We start from the raw sequence: 18,398 nt of genomic DNA on the forward strand, positions 1-18,398 counted from the left end.
CTACTATAAAAAGTAATATAAAACCTATTAGATATCTTATAAATATACCTACATTAAGAGTTATCTTATAAATTACAAGTCAATATTCTAAACTATAAAGAGTTTAGATATATTTATGTGTCAAAATTCTAAATCAATAAAAAATTTAGATATTTTTAAAGTAACTCCTCAATCTAAAATTATTCAACATAAAAGCAAATCAATATTCTAAACTAATAAAGAGTCTAGATATATTTGTTCTTAAATTCTAAATTAAACAAATAATATTTTCAGTTAATATTCTAAATAATAAAAAATTTAGATATATCTTATAAAATTTCTAAACTAATAAAGAGTCTAGATAATAACATTTAAATGATAAAATTCAATATATTAAAACTTTTAAATAAAATTTAAAAATCTGAAAATATAATAAGATTAAAATTGATAAAAAGATGAATTTTAGATAAAAACAAGGTAAAAATATAAAAATTATAAGTTACAAATAATCACGTTCATTGCAAAACATTAGAGAAAATTTCCATTCATTTCAATATACTTGAAATACCAAACCAAGTCAAATGTGCGCATAAGGAATTCCGCGTAATATTTTTTCTATATTATAAAGAAAGGACATTTTTTCCTACATATTTTTTCCTTAAGTGTTTATGGTCAAAAGTAACCTAACTATTATTCTGAAATTAAAAAATTAATCTATAGTAAGAAAATTTATATTGAAAAATGCTGTAATTGCAACTAAATGTTGATAAAAATCATGAATTCAAAAATAATCTTAGGGGAAAAGTGACAACATATTATTTGTCCTTCATAGGCTGTCGTTTTTTTTGTTATTGTTATTTTTGCTCCCTTTCATGTTTTAATTTAATTAAATTAGTTTATATAATATTTTGATCAAGGCATTTAAAATATGACCTTTATAATATTGATGCTGAATTTTAAGTTGTTTCCTTAGTATAGAATTTATCAAGAGTTTTTGATATATTGAACCCAAAATAATCTTGGAAATGGCTGGAAGATGTTTTTTTTTTTTGGGGGGGGGGGGGGTTGATTTTTTCCTCTAAATATATTTTAATACTGGAATCTTTTTAACAGGATAGACGCATATTTTTTCAGAAAATGAATATAACAACACAATGATCTCATTTGAAAACACGGTAGATTTTGTGCCGCACGGCCGCCACGTTGTGGCCGTGCATCCGGCGACCGACACCGACCCTGAATTCTTATCTCTACAACGGCTTCATAAAGAGACCGTCTTTGAGTTGGCTGATGCGGACGCAGAATTTTATTCGCTGGGTCCCGCTCCCGAGGAGGAGTTGTACTGCAAGGGGAAGATTGTTGTTTTAAGTGCGGGAGGAAACACAAGGTACGTACTGAAAATTATGAAATGCAAAGTATTGACGAGGCTGTGCAGGTGATTTCCCTCATAATTATAGATGAACATCCCCCCTCCCCTATGCATTTTGAAATTTTGGAAAAACACGTTTAGATTCGATCTTCTACGGGGCACTTTGATAACCTTTACTTAATCAGTTTGTCTCTGGTCCATATGGATAAGTTTTAACCTTTGAGAATTTTACAATAAGGAGGAGGTAGGTTGTGCTTAAATTCCGTAAAGTTGTGAGTTATAAGGCTTAAAAACAGTAGTAGAACAATAAATATTCACTAAATATATGTATTCCTTATTGAATAACCCAATAGACAAATTTTTTTTATAAATTTATAATTTGTGAATATTATCGTTCTACTTCTGTTTTTAAACTTTAAAACTCCTACCTTTACGGAATTTTAAGCACAACCTACCTCCCCCTTTATGACGCTTATAATATAATGGTTACTATGGTAAAGGTCATTGCAAGTATAGGAAGGGGGAATGACTTATCGTTGATGAAATGTATTTCTACAGTGAATTTGAATTTCCAGGTAAAGGTTTCTTAAAATATCTTTTATTTCAGGAAATGCTACACAGCCAGAGAGAAAATCGAGGAAGTGGTCAGATGCAGATTCTTTACAAGTCCTGACAGACCTTGTGTTTTACCACGTCTTATTCTACCATCAAAGGTATTTTACACGAGAAAGTCTTTTTGGTTAAAAGATAGAATTGTAATTTTACTCGTCCTCAAAGTTTTAAAACGCGTACCTGCATTCTAAGACTCAAAAACTCTTAAGACTTATCGAATTTAGATTAAGTTGTACAAACTAGTTGAGTCTAAACTTTTAACCAATAATTCAAATCTCTAGAAAGTGTTTTTGTTTTTGTCCTCGCCGGTATTTTATCATGTATTTAAGATAAATTTTAAAAAAAGTTATATTTTTTATTCTACAATACAAAAACTGTTATTCCGCCACTTATTTTGTGTTTTTGTCGAAACCTTTACCTAAATTGTTGGGGGTGAGGAGGGGGGGGGGGGGGGGCACGTCTTTAGGAGTCGACATTTTAACACTTAATTTAGAATATATTTGTTCAATGAAACATTTAATTTAGGATTTAGTCGGAGAACCAATAGATACTGTGTGTATCAGAAACTCATCTGCCATAAGGAAACATTCATGTTACTTTGAATTTGATTTTATTTATAACTAGGGTTGGCAATCCGAAATCCGCCCAATTTTTTAACCCATTTTGGATCCAAAATCCGTATCCGCGATTGAAATAGCGGATTCGTATTGTTAAACCTTTCCTGGACCTATGAAAAGCTTCACTGTAAAAGAGAACATTATCAGTGCTATCCTTAACTAAATACACAACACAGACAGAAATACTGTCTTTTTTACAGTTATTAATTTAAACTTGAATGTATAAATAATCAGGGTATATTGTGATTCTGGCGATGAATTCATAGTTGCCTTGCAGTTTGGTGTCACGCACATGTGGAAATCAAAGTTTGGGTTAATCTTGGAGCGACAGGTAAACAGAAATCTCCCCGTCCGTCAGTGGCGGTAAGCTCTCGGATATTTTAAAAGTATGTTAATAAAACATTACAAGATACTGTAACATTTGGGCATATTTATATAAGCGTAGCAACTCAATAAATATTACCTGGAAGTTCGTATGTCCACTTTTATATATTGTATTACATAAAAAAGATTTATCCAATTACCTTGATTTTTGTAATAGTAAATCCTGGGAATATTAGGCTCCATGTATTAAGCGAAAAATCTTAATAAACCAGTCTGAATACGTAAGTACGTCAATATTACACACCCTAACTGCAACTCTGTTTATTTGTCCGTCTGTTTTTCGGATGTTTTCAGTCTTGTTGATAATGATTATTTGCTCAGGTTGGAGATAAAGAGAAACCTTATCCTGTGATATTTGCTTTACTACATCCACTTGATGATTTGAGTAGAGTTGTGTTCAAGCAAGCCAATAGTACCTTAGAGGAACCAAAAGATTCCTCGTTACAGGTTTGAATTTTCTATTTAATAACATTATTAGTTATTACTTATTACCTATTTGTTTTATAAGATCAGAAAAGACTGTCATCTATTAAACTAGAAACATCGACCACTAAGATATTGGCACAGTCTTCGCTTTTTTTTGTATGTTTCATTCTCATATTAATAGAATTATTATCCTAGATGGTCAATCAGACACAATTATAATAAAGGACTAAGATCCATATGATTTAATGATATATTTATAGTGGACTTATTTCATGAATGACATGAAAAAAATGTGTACAATTTCTAAATAATAATATGGTCGGATTTTCTTACACCTTTGTCTTATTGGTTTCATCAAGGGATGGATAATCTAGGCTTTTATATTTATTCTTATATATTTAGATTGTTTTTTCGGATGTTGATTCTTCAATTGTGATAACCTACAACCGTATGACTGACCGTCACAGCGTGTGGCGGGTGCGCCGCGCCACTCCAGATGACCTGGAGCCGGGCGTCCCAGCCTCCTCCCGCCCGCCAACAGGAACCAACACCCCGATACCAACGACGGCTGTTAACACGTCGGGCAGCATGTTGGGTGTGCAGCCCATCTCGGTGACTCCTATTACTCATAGTGCCTCGCCGTCGCTGGTGAGCACGCCTGGGCCTAGCTCTAGGTGTAGTCGACCCACTTCCAATATTAACACTCCAAGTAAGTATTACTTTACAACCTAAATTTACGAAAAAAATTTCTTCTCGTATTCATTTGAAACCGATTTATATCCGGTGGATTAGGTCCGGTTCTCATCCATACGAAAAAATTATGTCTAGTATCGTATTATATCCAGTTTTCTACGAATATACAAATGGTTTTAATTTTATATTTGTACATTTTGTATCCACGGAAAGCTGTTTATAATACGATGCGAGAAATAACTATTCTAGATTTAATATTAAGTTTGGTTTTCTGTTATCTTAATAATCATCAGAAAATATTTATTTAAATTCGACATTCAATAAATCATACCTACCTATATTAGTTAATGAAAAGTTTTTAAAAGCAAACTTTTAAAAAATTTTAAAACAGAAAAATTAAACCATTTTAAATGAATATTGAACACTGAACAGTTTCTTGAAAATTATGTGGTGATTTTTATTTGTTTAGCCTTAAGGACCTCTAAAATACCCTGATTTTTTTTTATTTCATGCTTTTTGACAAATTTTCATTTCAAACAAAAAAGCTATTTAACTAATCTTTTTTTTAACAGGTACTCGACCCTGTTCCCCCGTAGCTCCTGGCAGCAGGCTCAACTCTCCACAATCCATGGGAAAACTGCTCCGATGCGGTGTTTCTCCATCTTTTTCATCAAAAGTGTCGGCGAGGCTGGGACAAACTATTTCTAATAGCATGATACACAATACGTTTGAGGATAAGGTAAGATTTTGGTAATATTAATGTTAAGCATTATGTTATTTAAACGGGAGATATAATTATTATATCTCAGTTGCCATTTAATATAGATACTAGATAGCTGATTTTCTTTTGTAAAGAAACCCCTTACTAAATCCAGTTTCTAGTATACAACTTACTTGGTCTGTCTTTTAGAAGGTCATGCTTAAAAGACATACGTATTTATTTTTATTTAAAGATTTCATGATTTACTATAATATTACCATTGAAAAATATGTTCTGTAACTCACTTTGTCCGTTTGTTCATGAAGATTTTTTTTAGGATAGAGGAGATACTACCCCACTACCATTATCCGTATCCCTTTGCTTCGACCACATCTGGACAGAACAGACAAACACAAACATCAAAGAGCCTTTCATCGGGATGGCCAAAAAAGTGTTCATCTCTCAAGACCCTGTGGGCCAATCTTATTTCTGCTTCCTGCTCCCCAACAACCAACTCAGCATCGTCAAGTTCAAGTTTGCCAACAACGAGGCGGCCACGATGATATTCGGGTCGGTGGAGAAGATCTCTGGTGTGGTGGATGCCGCGCCCTTACCTGACCTGCGGATGGTGCTGGTCCTGGAGGCCTCGGGCTGCCTGACCCTGTACAGTGGCACCATGAGGGTGGGCAAGACCATTCTCTCCCATAATGTCAATACTGTTCTTACACAGGTACAAAATTTTAAATGTGAAAGGGAAGATTTCAGGGATCTAAAGGGATTAGACATTGGCCGATAAAATAATGTACATTCCCAATCATGATACACAAAATTACCCTTTCTGTAGATTACAATTTTTGGTTTAAACGTTTGGACTCTCAACTATATAAGTGAAACATTAAATCAAAATTCAGTAAAATTCCCCAAAGTTGTAAAGCCAACGAACAATAAAATGTAACTATCTGTAATACTTTGGTGCCTAGTACAATAAACAGACGAATGTCCCCTACCTCCCTTACAAGGAGTAAAAGAAGCTATGAGCATTATTTTTGGCATGTTATAATTGACCTATCAATTTTAAACTTCGGTACAATTTCAAAATATAAGTATTTTATCAATACCATAGAGTTTGTTGCAAGTAGGATTTCAATTTGTATGCTTTTTAGGAAATAGGAGCTTTAGCCCTCGACAGTGAACCCATAGTCCCACCACCCCTTCTTGTGGCCGCTGAAAAATCCACTTCCTTCACCTCCACCCCCATTCTCAGAAGAAAACAGCAAGTTCTCAATTTGAAAACTAATAAAAATGAACAGGTTCATATTACTTTTTTTAAATTTAAAAGTTGCTTCATTATGTCAGATGCGCGACAAAACAGGCGCAACTCAATACCATGGACGGTTAGGACTTCCAGAAAAAATTTGTGCAATCAAATGGTTGGTTGTCTGAAAGCAAGGGACATTTTGACCATTTAAACATGCTGTACATGATTAAGCAAGATTTGGTTCATAGATACACCAAAATATGAATCGTGGTGTATGCCGCCGTCTCTAGGCTATCCGAAGCAACTCCATTACTAGTTTGTCCAATGTTCCATCACTTAAAGTTTATTAGGAATTAAGGAAGAAGAGGACATTGGGTTTTAATTTTATCTCATTTGTTAGCTTAAAAACTTTGATTTTTAAAAATAAACCTTGATTAAAATATACAAACTTTCGATGTCCAAACTTCTCCACAAAAAGTTCATTAATTTTTTTCTCAAAATTTAAAGATAGGATTTAATTTTCTTTACCTGTAGAACTTGCAATTTCTGTCGCCTGTGCCGTCCAAGAAACAAGTGTTGCCAGTTGAACTACGAGATCCTGTGGGTAGACAGGTTACCATCATATACAACTCTGGAGAAATGAGAAGGTATTGGTTTCAAAATCAAATTATTTTAAAGATTTATTTATTTGTTAAGGTAAAAAAAAAGTTAAAATATCTGGCAGTTTTTTTTCTTTAATTTGTAGGTATATTTTATCACTAACGAAAGTTTTGATAGAGAAGTATTTTGATGCTTTTAAGTTATGTTAGGTTAATTTAAGGTCAGAGGAGTCCCGCATAGATAGTATTCTGTAGGACTAGTGCATCCCCCCCTCTCCAAGGTATAGAGTCTGTTTATTCATGTTTCAAGTGAAAATGGGTCTGAGTTAAAACATTAGGGAATCTTCAGTATTTTAATCATTTTGCCCGAAGATTTATTTTAAACTTGTAAGTTTTTGCATTTATCATATGTGTCATAGCGAATAGTTTTCTATTTAAATTAAAAGGGTAAAAAGAATGGTAGGACCATTACCAAGCGTTCCATAAAATTGTAGTTTTTTCGGTTTTCGGATCTTTGTTATGAATATTCATTACTTTCAGAGTCACCCTGCCCAAAGTATCAACCTCCCTGGTAGGGAAGGCACTAAACTTTGTGATAGAGCTGATGCCCCTGGAACTTGGCCGCCAGCTGCACGGGTCCTGGTACACAAGACGTCACGCGCCTGGCCCGTCACTGTCCCCCGCAGCGGAATGGGATATCTTCTGTAAATGCATCCTAGAAAAGTGCGGCTATCAGGTAGGATAATTGGGTGATAGACACTCAGTAGAAAGAGAATATGATAGTATTATAAACAGCTTTCCGCGGATATAAAATGTACAATTATAAGTTTAAAACCAAATTTTTATAGCAACGAGATTTTTATATTCGTATATAACTGGTTATTAGACCGACTCAGAATTACCACTTTTTTTGAAATTCAATGGGCGCGCTATTTCAACCCATTCCTTTTATGATATCAAGACCAATGATACCAAAAAAAGTGTTCTAGTAGCTTTTTTTCAGCAATATGTCAAATTCGATTTTCATAAAAAAGGGGAAGGTTCCCCCCTGGGGGTGAAATTTTTTTTTCTTTCAAACCATGGCTTTATACACCTTCCTGAATTCGTCTTGAAGAGTACATTAAGGATCAAAAAACGATTTTAAAATATTTTGATCATAGCAAGAGCTATTCTCAAAAAACTAACAATTTTGGCCATTTTAGCAAAATCAGGTGATTTTGACGGTTATTTGAGGATAACTTTTTCTGGGATCAATATTTTTTAAAAACGTTTTTTGATTCTTAATGTACTCTTCAAGACGAATTCAGGAAGGTGTATAAAGCCATGGTTTGAAAGAAAAAAAAAATTTCACCCCCAGGGGGGAACCTTCCCCTTTTTTATGAAATTCGAATTTGACATATTGCTGAAAAAATAGTCTGAGAACAATTTTAAAGGTATCAATAGTCTTATATTTATGAATAGAATGGGTTAAAATAGCGCGCCAAAAAATTTTGCATCTTGAGTCGGCCTACTGGTTATAATACGATGCTAGACATAATTTTTTCGTATGGATGAGAACCGGTTCAAATCCACCGGATTATAATCGGTTTCGAATGAATACGAGAAATTGATTTACATCTCTACGATTTACGATGATAAACAAAATTACCCTTTCTGCAGTTTAAAACTATGGAAAAGTTTTAATTCTACATGTTAATAACCGATATCAATTCAATACAAGTATTCAAAGTTTTTGAGCAAACGAATAAAAAGTGGTAGGTATAAAAATTTAGGTACCAGCGTAATTTATTGTCAAATGTTTCCTCCCTACTTCTCACTGAAATAAAAAATGTCATATTCAAATTCTTAGACTGAAAATCTGGATTTGAGTTCGAGTCCGGAGCTGAATACCAGCGGAGACGGACGGTGCGGCGGCTCCAACTGTGGATCCGGAGCCAAGAGGTCGCGAACAGAGGCAGGCACGGACGGAGACTGGCAGTACCTTCTCCATTCACCACAGCATACTTTTTCAGGTAGGATTCAGGGAGGTAGGGGACATTGGATTGTAAATTTTATTGTCACTTATAAAACACTGCCACCCTCATTCGTTGGCTTAGTTATAAGCAAAGCATCTCTATAATCGAGTCCTAATAGTATGCCCTTACACAATATCTTATATTTAAGCAGTTTTTCAGCAAATACACTTACAATTTGTTTAAATTTTTATTCATTTATATTTTGATTATTCAGTTCTGACACTCTTCAAGTGTTAATGTTCGTTTATCCTACCGTTTCAGAGATTCGCTTTTATAGATGTTGTCATCCATGTTATTTGTTTAGGTCACTGCATATCCAAGATCCTGCGACTGGACCACGTTGTCAAGGAGAGTGTTGACTACAAGGTTGGCCAGAATAACAAACCTGGAGAGATTGACTCGACCTGTCAGCTGTTCAACTACCTGCCCTCCTGCTTCCTGGCTCTTCATCTACTGTACGAGGAGCTCAAACTTGATACCTCTAAATACTCAGAGCTGCCGTTTTTGGTTAATCTCTTATCAAGGTAAGCATTATTGGGTAATAAATATTTGATTTGTCCGTTTAAAAATATCTTGCTCTTATCCTTAGAAGTTAGGAATGACTGAAAAACCACCATTTTTATTGCTTTTTGAGAATCGGCCAATTTTTAGAGGTTTTTGAGATTTTCTCAGGCCTTGAACGTGATATTTTGAAACAGACAAAAGTTTCTGATTATACTCATCAAGGCATTTTCTAGGTTCACCATGAAGCCATAGTAACAAATACCTAAATTACCAATGTAGTTAAAAATTTAAGTTTGCATTGTTATTAAATGTTCAAGAATTGAAAAGTAAAACTATTATATTATTTGGATGAAATGTGTATATTTTCGAACCAACAGTGTGGTCTGATTGTTCAAACACTGTGTTCCTATTGGTCTATTTAATTGCATTGGGTATCTGAATTTTCTATATCACCTCCATTGTTATTTAGACTAGCCACAGATTTGCAGCTGCACGAGTATCAACTTCATTACTGGAAAGATTTCCCTGATAACTGCTTCCTACAAACTTCAGAATCTGCCAGTCAAATTAGACAGGTAATTTCATTTTAATAGGTACTTTTTTTTATAAAAACTATTGATTAGGTATCCTGTTTTGAACTGCTAAATGCAGCGTTTTGATATTTAAAATTTTGGTTAAGGGTAGATTATTCATTAATAGACAGACATATTGATGAAAACCGCCTTTAGGACCTATGAGAATCCTTACTGTAAAGTGGGAACCATATCGGTTCGCCACAGACAAAAAGCTTACTACTTTATATAAAAGGATATCAGAACGTATCCATATAAACTGATTATTGGCAATGGAAATTTTTGTTGAAATGGTAACTTTATAATCACAAATTGCACATTTTTGTATATGATCACAAATACCGTAGTATTTCTTTTGATAATCTACATAAATAAACAATATTTTACATTTTCTAAAAATTAAACATATAAAGATCAAGGACGTCCGATTGCGGTTGTAAAGGGGTGATTACCCCCCCCCCCTCACAAAAGAATTTTTATTTTGAATGTTAACCCCCCCCAAAAAAAAGAAAATTAAATAGCTTGGACGTTCTTCCCTTTATGATATAAATTATAACCCCTAAAAAATTTGAGTTTTGAATTTCCCCCCCCCCCCAAATGAAAAATCTTGGACGCCCTTGAAAAGGATCATATTAACTTGTTTAAAACACTAAATGAAGTTATCCATTTACATTCCATACACCTATCCATGTTCACTAAATATAAATCTTTTTAGGAATATATACGCAAGCTGAGCAACTCTACAATTCTACCCCCCACACCGCCCTGTGTATTCAGCCACTTGCTTAATATCAGCGAGGGTCTGTCTGTCAGTCCTTTCCCCATATTGGGCACTCTGAATTCCAGCATAAAGTTGACAGTTACATGTATATCTGTCCTTGCGGCTGGCGTTAAGCATCAAAGCTTAGAGATGAAACAGTTTATTAAGCCAGTGTCTCAACCAGGAAAGATGATTAAATGATTTTTAAAAAGGGGGGGGGGGGACAATTGTAATCCATCTCAAAGTTAGTTTTTGGAGCACGTGTGATAAATTAAAAAATTCAAACATTAAGAAAAATCACACTTATTAGTTATTATCACTAAAATTAATGTATGTATCTACAATATGTTTATTCCATTGAACACAAACAAATATTAATCATCTGATGGTTATTAGGACGGCCTGGTTCTCCAATACCTGATGTCTACATAAACGAAAATGCTTCCCATACAGTTGCTGAAATAATCAGCAAGTCCACCTGGTGCAAAACTCGGCTCGGCAACCTGCCCCTGAATGTTGCCTTGCCTATTATATCAGCCCTGTCCACGTGTCAGCTCAATCCAAACCCAAATTGGGGCAAGAATATTCTGGAAATTATCGGTCGTGATGACTTGGCTCAAAATGTTGATCTCATTGACAATAGAATCCAACCCAGACGTTCTATTGACGAGGCCCCGGATGGTTTAGAAGGTTTGGAGTGTGAAGTAGCCCGGCTGCGGTGGCCCAAAGACCTGCGTCGGATGGAAGCCCGCCGGATATTACAGTCCTGTCGGCCGGCCATAATTTCTCTGGAACAGGGACCTGAAGTTTCAGATCATGATTTTGTTGAAGAAAAAGAATACTTTCTCAAGCGAATTTGTGAGCGAACCATGGCGCTGCCGATCGGCCGGGGCATGGCCGCGTTGCGATCAACGTCGCCGCTACCAACAGAAATGCTGTGCATCCCACCGTTGTGCTTGACTGGAAGGGCGGGGCCGAAAGGAACAAAGGTCGAGTTGGCGCACATTGACTTCCCACAAAACATGGACCATTGGCCGTGTTTCCACAACGGCGTGGCGTCCGGACTTAGACTTTGCTCCGATTTAGATTCCACGGATATTGACTCGGTGTGGATCGCCTTTAATAGGCCAGGGAGTGCCGAAAATTCAGCTGAAACCGAACATGCAGGTTTTCTCATGGCTTTGGGCCTTAATGGCCACCTGGCAAAGCTGAGCAAGTCGGATGCTTTTGACTACCTGAACAAGGGCAGTGAGTCCATTAGTATTGGGCTGATGATCGGTATGGCTGCTTCTCACCTTGGCACCATGGATCTGTTGGTCACGAAGAAGCTGGCAACACAGCTGGAGGCGCTGTTGCCACCAACAGCCACGGAGTTGCCACTTTCTCATAATACTCAGGTGATTATATGTTCAGACAGGGAGGGAACAGTTGTCTGTAACCAAAAGTAGTATTAACAAGTTATGTCATTCGTTGGCTTATTATTAAATCTTGATTTGATCATTGTCTTAACTTTTCTACCGATGAATATGATTTACATAAGTGGGGAGTATTATTTTAGCGTTCATTGTCTTATCCCTTAGGATCCTAGAAATAATAAAAATCTATTTATAGGGATTCATTTACGTGATAATTTATAAGAGACTAGTGGCTTCGCCCCTAGCCTCTAGGGGCTTTGCCCCAAGAGGTGATAAAAAAAAAATTATGGCGAAAATCGTAAAGGACCATGGAAATCTCCTTAAAAAAAAAAAAAAAAAATGGGGGGTGAATTTTTGGTTTTTTGGGGGGTTGGGAGTGTCCCACCCCCCAAGAAAATAGCTTAAAACCACCACAGGACCAATAGGTAGATACCCTGAAGAGTAGAATCCGATCGGTTCAGTAGTTACTGAGATCTTAAGGGACAGACAGACAGACGGACAGACAGACATCGTTCTACTTTGTATTATAGATTGTGTGTTTTTTGTTTGTGCTGAACTGAATCCAAGAGTAATCGTCACAAAAATCAACCCCCCCCCCCGGGCCCCCCCCCCCCCCCAATAAAAAAAACATGAATAAAAGGAATGGTAAGGTAATATTAAAATCAAAAATATAACAAATAGAAATTTTTAATATTTGTATTTTTCAGGTTGCAAGTTTGTTAGGAGTAGGTCTGGTGTATGCCAACACTGGGCACAGGCACATGGTGGAGGTGTGTGTCCAGGAACTGGGTAAACTACCTGGACCCGAGCTGGAGAATGCCATGGACAGGGAGAGCTACAGCCTGACTGCTGGCCTGGCGCTAGGGGTCATCACAATGGGCCAGGAATGCAATACATCATAAAATTTTAGAGTAATATATGGGGAGGGAGGGGACATTGGGCAGTAAATTACCTAAGTTTGATAAACATTCATTGATTACCTACTTTTATTCATTCTTTATCAGTTGTTTAAACTAGGAGTATCAAAAGAAAATTGCCCTTAATTCTATTAAAAATAGAAATATGAAACACCAGGAAAAAATGTATTTTTTTCTATTATGCAAAGTAGTTTTTCTTATGATTAATTTTTAACAATGTTGCTTTGAATAAATTCATAAAAGGAAAGTTGTTGAAGCCTTATTAAAGTTTTTTTTTTTAAATACCTCATTTTGTATTGCATTATGACAGGGAGAGACACTAACAGTTGGAACCCTGGCTGATTTACACCTTCCCAATCTACTTCATAATTATATGCTGGGTGGGCCTTGGCCGAAACTTAATACAAGTCTTACTCAGGATTGTTGCATTTCAAATAGGAGATTGGAGGAAAAAATCTATAAATATAGATGTATATTGTATAACCAGACAAACTACCTGTCCCCCTGTTGGTGACATTTTTCTTATACTAGCAAATTGTTTTCTGCTCTTTTGTAGCAACTTGGCTGTGTTAATATTTCTGAAGCTATTGGTTGATTTTCAAAATCCCAATTAAAAGTTGGTACAGGGTCCTCAGGATAGGGACATATCCCTTCCCCCCATTAGTGTTTTTATTATTTGGGACATTAGACAATAAAATTACAATAGTAACCAAAGTTTTATAACCTCGTTGTGTTCTTTGTTGGCTCAAGAACTTTAGGTACTTTTATTGGTTTGTACCAACCTAGTAGTGTCCAAACTTTTTAAAAAATAATTTAAATCTAAACAAGGGTTAATTTTGATTATCATCATTTGGGATGTATGTTATTTTATCGCAAATTGTCTTATCCTTTGATATACTCTGGAATCCAACAATGATTTTGTACAGGAAAGATGTCAGAGTGACCAGATAAAAGAGGGAGACAGTATCAACACAGACATAACCTCTCCAGGAGCCACCCTGGCACTTGGATTTATGTACTGGAATACAGGTAAACCTTTACAAAATAAAAATGGAGTGAATGTTGGGTATTGATTAAAAAATCACTGTCCTATTCATTAACAGTGAAAATTCGAACAAATTTATATAAGAAGAAAACATAGAATTAAAAATCCGAAAATTGCATATCAATAATTTGCATAATTTCGAACCTTGTAACGCCAAGATTTAATTTTTGTAATGATTTTGCTGATTTTAAAGTAACCACATTATTACCTACTAGCGGCTACGCCCCTAGAGGCCTCTAGGGGCATTTGAGGAGGAGAGAGTCGAATTTAATAATTCAATTTCTTATTTTAGATTTTAAAAGAAAAAGTAAAAAAAAAATTTACGTTTGACGTTTGTATTTCGTTGAACTCTCTTTCTAAAATTGAGAAATTTAAAAAAAAAATTAATTTCTCTAGTGAGAGTGGTGGTACCCTCCCCCAAAATAGTTATAAACCTTTCCGGGACATATGAGAATCTACCCTGTTAAAGAGAACCCGACCGGTTCAGCGGTTAGCGAGATCCTTCGCTACAAACAAACAAACAGACAGACAGACAGACATCGTTCTACTTTGTATTATAGATAATCTAATATACCGACTATTTGTAACAGACATAGATATAAATACATACAGAGTGAGTTATCCTTAGTTTTAGAAAACACGTAAAAATATCAATACTTCTATTTCTATCTTAAAAAATATGTGGATGTTTCTTCCCTAAATTTAAATGTTTATTCAATGTAATAGGATGCAGGGAGGAAGTGGACAATGGTCTGTTTATTACACTAGTCCCCAAATAGTGACGTTTTCTTATTCGTTGTCTTATCAAGTTTGGGGACTTTCATTAAATTTTGATTGTTTTTTTCATTAAGTTTAGTGTCCAAACGTTTTAATCACTAAAAGTATTCTAAAGAAGGGGTAATTTAGTGTATCATCAATGTTCATCGCCTGTTATCCCTTAATTCCAGAGCACAGGCCACGCACAATGGTTCTTTATTCTTCTTTGAATTTTTCATGAGTAGAGGCATCACTGAAAGATTATCAATGGAGATGCACTGCACAATCACATCAACTTATCGGTCATTGTCTTATCCCTTTAGATCCCTCAATATAATGTATTATTAAGATATTTGAATTGTTTTTAGGTAATGAGAACATAGCATCTTGGATGGAGGCACCAGATACAATGTTTCTCCTTGACTTTGTCCGTCCAGACTTCTTAATGCTGAGAACCTTAGCCAAGGGCCTTATCTTGTGGAATAAAATCCACCCTAGCGTGGAGTGGATGGAGAGTCATGTGCCAGCCAATATTGTCGGCCACTGCCTGGTCCGTCCGCCTGATCATCCAGAGCCCGGCATGGAGAATCTGGACTATGAAACTATCAACCAGGCCTATTGTAATATTATTTCTGGTGCTGCTTTTGTGTTGGCTCTCAAGTTTGCTGGTACCTGGAACTTATCAGCATTTAAGACACTGGAGCATTATATCAAAAAGTTTATTGCCATCTCTAAACGGTCAATATCCGAGCTAACCGGCAAGGCAATGATTGAACAGACCACCTGTACACTTGTCCTATCACAAGCCATTGTTATGGCAGGATCTGGAGATTTATCAGTGCTACGTGTGTGTAGGTTTTTAAGATCACGTGTTCATACATCTACTATTGTCACTTACGGCAGCCACATGGCAATTCACATGGCTGTTGGATTTCTTTTCCTTGGAGGAGGCAGGTATGGGCTGGCAAGGACACCCACAGCAATAGCAGCCCTCATAATATCCTGTTTCCCAAAGTTTCCAACTCATAGTAATGACAACAGATATCATCTGCAAGCATTTAGACATCTGTATGTCCTAGGAGTTGAGCCTAGGCTGCTGACTACGAGATCTACAGAAACTGGGGCCGTTGTCCCCTGCTCAATAGCTGTTCAGTACGCGGATACGCCACAGTACATCGGTCCTGCCCTGAATTTAACCAGCCCCACCTTGCTGCCAGATTTGAACAGCCTCTCATCCATAGCTATCAGCGACAAATCCTTCTGGAGGACAATTATGACACGTGACAATTCATGGAATACACTGAGATTAATCTTGGACCTTGGCGGTGATTTTTTCGTTAAGAAATGCGGATTGTCCTACAGCAAAGGTTTGGTATGGTCATTAAGTGAGGAGGAAATGAAGATATTGGAGGAAAATGGATTCTCCCGTGGATCATGGCAGCAGATGATTTTCCTGGAATCGCTACCTGTGGCCGCTAGCAGCAGGAAGGAGATGGAAACCTGCCAGGATTGGGCCGGACAGCTGAAAAGTTTGATAGCCTGGTGCCTGTTTAAAGAACAAAGACAGCTTATACCATTTATTCAGTCACTCATTTCAATTCCATCAAACTTGGGGTAAGTATTTTCATTTCATCTAAGGAGGGTGGGGACATTTGCCTGTAAATTATACTAGCAATGTCCAAACTATTCAACCAATGTTTTGATCTATATTCAGGGTAATTTAACGTCTGTATTTTTTGTTTATTTCCATGAGAACCTCAAGTAATTTTATACCATTAGAAAACATGAAATATATTTTGCAAATTGTTCAGGTAGACTTATAAACAATTTAAGAAATTGGAGGTATGTTCCCTTTCGTTGCAACGCCTCTTAAGAGGAGCTTTATCGTATTTTCACAAAGACTTCCTCTATTTCTAGCCCATGTGAAAATACGACGAAACGCCTCTTAAGAGGCGTTGCCACGAAAGGGACTATACCCAAAATTTGGGTACTTATACGAATTCTTGATTTGAAAATTGAAAGTATTAGTGTCTAAACTTTTGAACCAGTAATTGCAATATAAAAAAGTTGCGTGAATTGTCAAAGGCAATGAATATCATTTTATCCCCTATATCTTATCCCTTAAGATCCATATTTTTTTTTATAAACAATAAATTTCTTTTTAGAATCCATCAAGCCGGCTTTATCAGCCATTACCTCCGCTTTCTTCACGCCCTGCGGCGCATCCCTACAAACAACAAGTTCCTGGAACCTGAAACGGTCATCTCAATATGTCAGAGCGCCAGCCTCCATATAGACCGTACCTGTCTATATCACCAGCAGCAGCAGACAGGCAAGGCAAATGTGGTGACGGGCATGCGTGATTACCTTATTGCCGGAGCTAGGCCGATACTGGGCGACCCTACCGACCGCCAGCTGCTGTCCTCGCTTGTGGCACTGAATCAGGTGCCGCTGGTGCCGGCGGCTAAGTCCGCAGTTGGCAGTGGATCCGCAAATCCTATCAAGTTGATTAGCCAGTTGAAAAATAGTCCAACTCCCGCCTCGCTTTATAGGCTTATTAGATGATTAGTTAAATCAATATTAGATTTTTAGTGTGACAGGAAGGGAAATGTCATTGGACTGTAAATTATACTGGTCCCAAAAGTTTTTTTAATACACATTTCCTTATTCTTTAGCTTCAAAACTTTGTGACTTAATAAATCTTAATTGGGTTGTACTAACTACCATTTTTTAAAATTTCAAATTTTGATTTCCAGTGGGTAATTATATTCATCATTTGGGGTGAACATCAACTTATCATCGATTGTATTATCCCTAAAGAACCCTGGAGTGTGCTCAATTTTATATTAGATCTTATCTTTGGCTGTTTTATTTATAAAATATTATCTGGTGGGCTTTCCCTCAAAATATCTGTTGTGCACTGACCCCCCCCCCCCCTCCCCCTTTTAACACTTATTTTTAAAATAGGGGGATTAAGGGTCAGTGTTCGACACTGAAGGGGTTTATATTCTGCATGGTTGACCCTGCTAAAGGAAGGGGGGGGGGGGGAAATAAAAAAATTGTGGTTGGGGGAAAAAATGTAAAAATTAAGAGATTTAAAAACTTTTTTTTTTCTATTTTTATCCTCTCCTTGGTGAAAATAAAATAAAAGAATACCTATGTGGGAGGGGGGATATTATGAATAAAATAAAGACTTCTAAAAATATTTTTCCATTTTGTCCCTTCCTTGCTGGAAATAACTAAAAGCGAGGAAAATATATGAATCTTGTGCAGAATATACACCCCAAATGCTCTTAAAATAAATTGTCTGTTATTTTGTTAGTTAATTATGATTATGGACATCATGAATCATTATATTAAAAAAATTACCTTTTGCAACTGAATGTGATATTTTTGTTATTACAGAGAATTGTTAAAAATGAGAAAAATGTTGAATCAAGATAAAATAAATACGAAATAAAAGACAGGACACCTTGCTTACCTGGATCCTGGTGGCCGCTGGCAAGTCAAGTGATTTAAAGTTTTATAAAGATTGATAACATACAAACTAGAAATGGAAACAAACCGAGAATCTACCAATTTAAGGGAGTTGGTCTATATAAGGTAATTTTACTTTTATGAATTATCTCCCCTCCTTGGTTAAAAAATTAAAAGAGTATATGTCAATGTGGGAGGGGGTATAATATGAATAAAATAAAGAGTTCTAAAAAAATTTTTCCATTTTACCCCTTCTTGCTGTAAAAAACTAAGAAGGGGAAGAATACAAAAATTTGTAGC

At 36.0% G+C, this 18,398-nt stretch overlaps 2 protein-coding genes across 8 annotated transcripts in view; both read left to right on the forward strand.

Annotated features, from left to right (window-relative positions):
- Nucleotides 1–1,093: 1,093 nt before the first annotated feature.
- shtd (anaphase promoting complex subunit 1) lies at nt 1,094–18,027 on the forward strand. The gene is made up of 21 exons (XM_080151289.1): nt 1,094–1,366; nt 1,956–2,061; nt 2,486–2,539; nt 2,810–2,908; nt 3,283–3,408; nt 3,790–4,096; nt 4,653–4,819; nt 5,118–5,510; nt 5,944–6,090; nt 6,573–6,685; nt 7,178–7,373; nt 8,487–8,649; nt 8,957–9,176; nt 9,626–9,731; nt 10,444–10,670; nt 10,883–11,885; nt 12,611–12,801; nt 13,154–13,235; nt 13,744–13,849; nt 14,990–16,235; nt 16,787–18,027. Exons 1-21 carry the CDS (start codon nt 1,134–1,136, stop codon nt 17,184–17,186), a joined length of 5,685 nt encoding a protein of 1,894 aa, XP_080007415.1. The 5' UTR covers nt 1,094–1,133; the 3' UTR covers nt 17,187–18,027.
- A 5-nt stretch (nt 18,028–18,032) lies between these two features.
- The window catches only part of DCAF12 (DDB1 and CUL4 associated factor 12-like protein), a 37,243-nt gene continuing 36,877 nt past the window's right edge, over nt 18,033–18,398 (forward strand). For all 7 annotated transcript variants that reach the window (XR_013876922.1, XR_013876923.1, XR_013876925.1 and 4 more), the window contains exon 1: nt 18,033–18,224. Coding sequence is in view for 2 of the 7 variants with exons in the window: in XM_080151285.1 (XP_080007411.1) it covers nt 18,175–18,224 (50 nt within the window). In the remaining 5 variants the exon portion in view is untranslated. The remainder of the gene's footprint in view (nt 18,225–18,398) is intronic.

The sequence above is a fragment of the Acartia tonsa genome, chromosome 2 (assembly GCF_053477335.1).
Source record: "Acartia tonsa isolate MP-2025a chromosome 2, ASM5347733v1, whole genome shotgun sequence".
Lineage (NCBI taxonomy): Eukaryota > Metazoa > Arthropoda > Copepoda > Calanoida > Acartiidae > Acartia > Acartia tonsa.

Coding starts and splice junctions, on each gene's coding strand:
- shtd (XM_080151289.1), top strand. CDS start 1,134: ATGATCTCATTTGAAAACACGGTAGATTTTGTGCCGCACGGCCGCCAC. Junction 1,367..1,955: donor AGTGCGGGAGGAAACACAAG/GTACGTACTGAA, acceptor CTTTTATTTCAG/GAAATGCTACACAGCCAGAG. Junction 9,732..10,443: donor CTGCCAGTCAAATTAGACAG/GTAATTTCATTT, acceptor AAATCTTTTTAG/GAATATATACGCAAGCTGAG.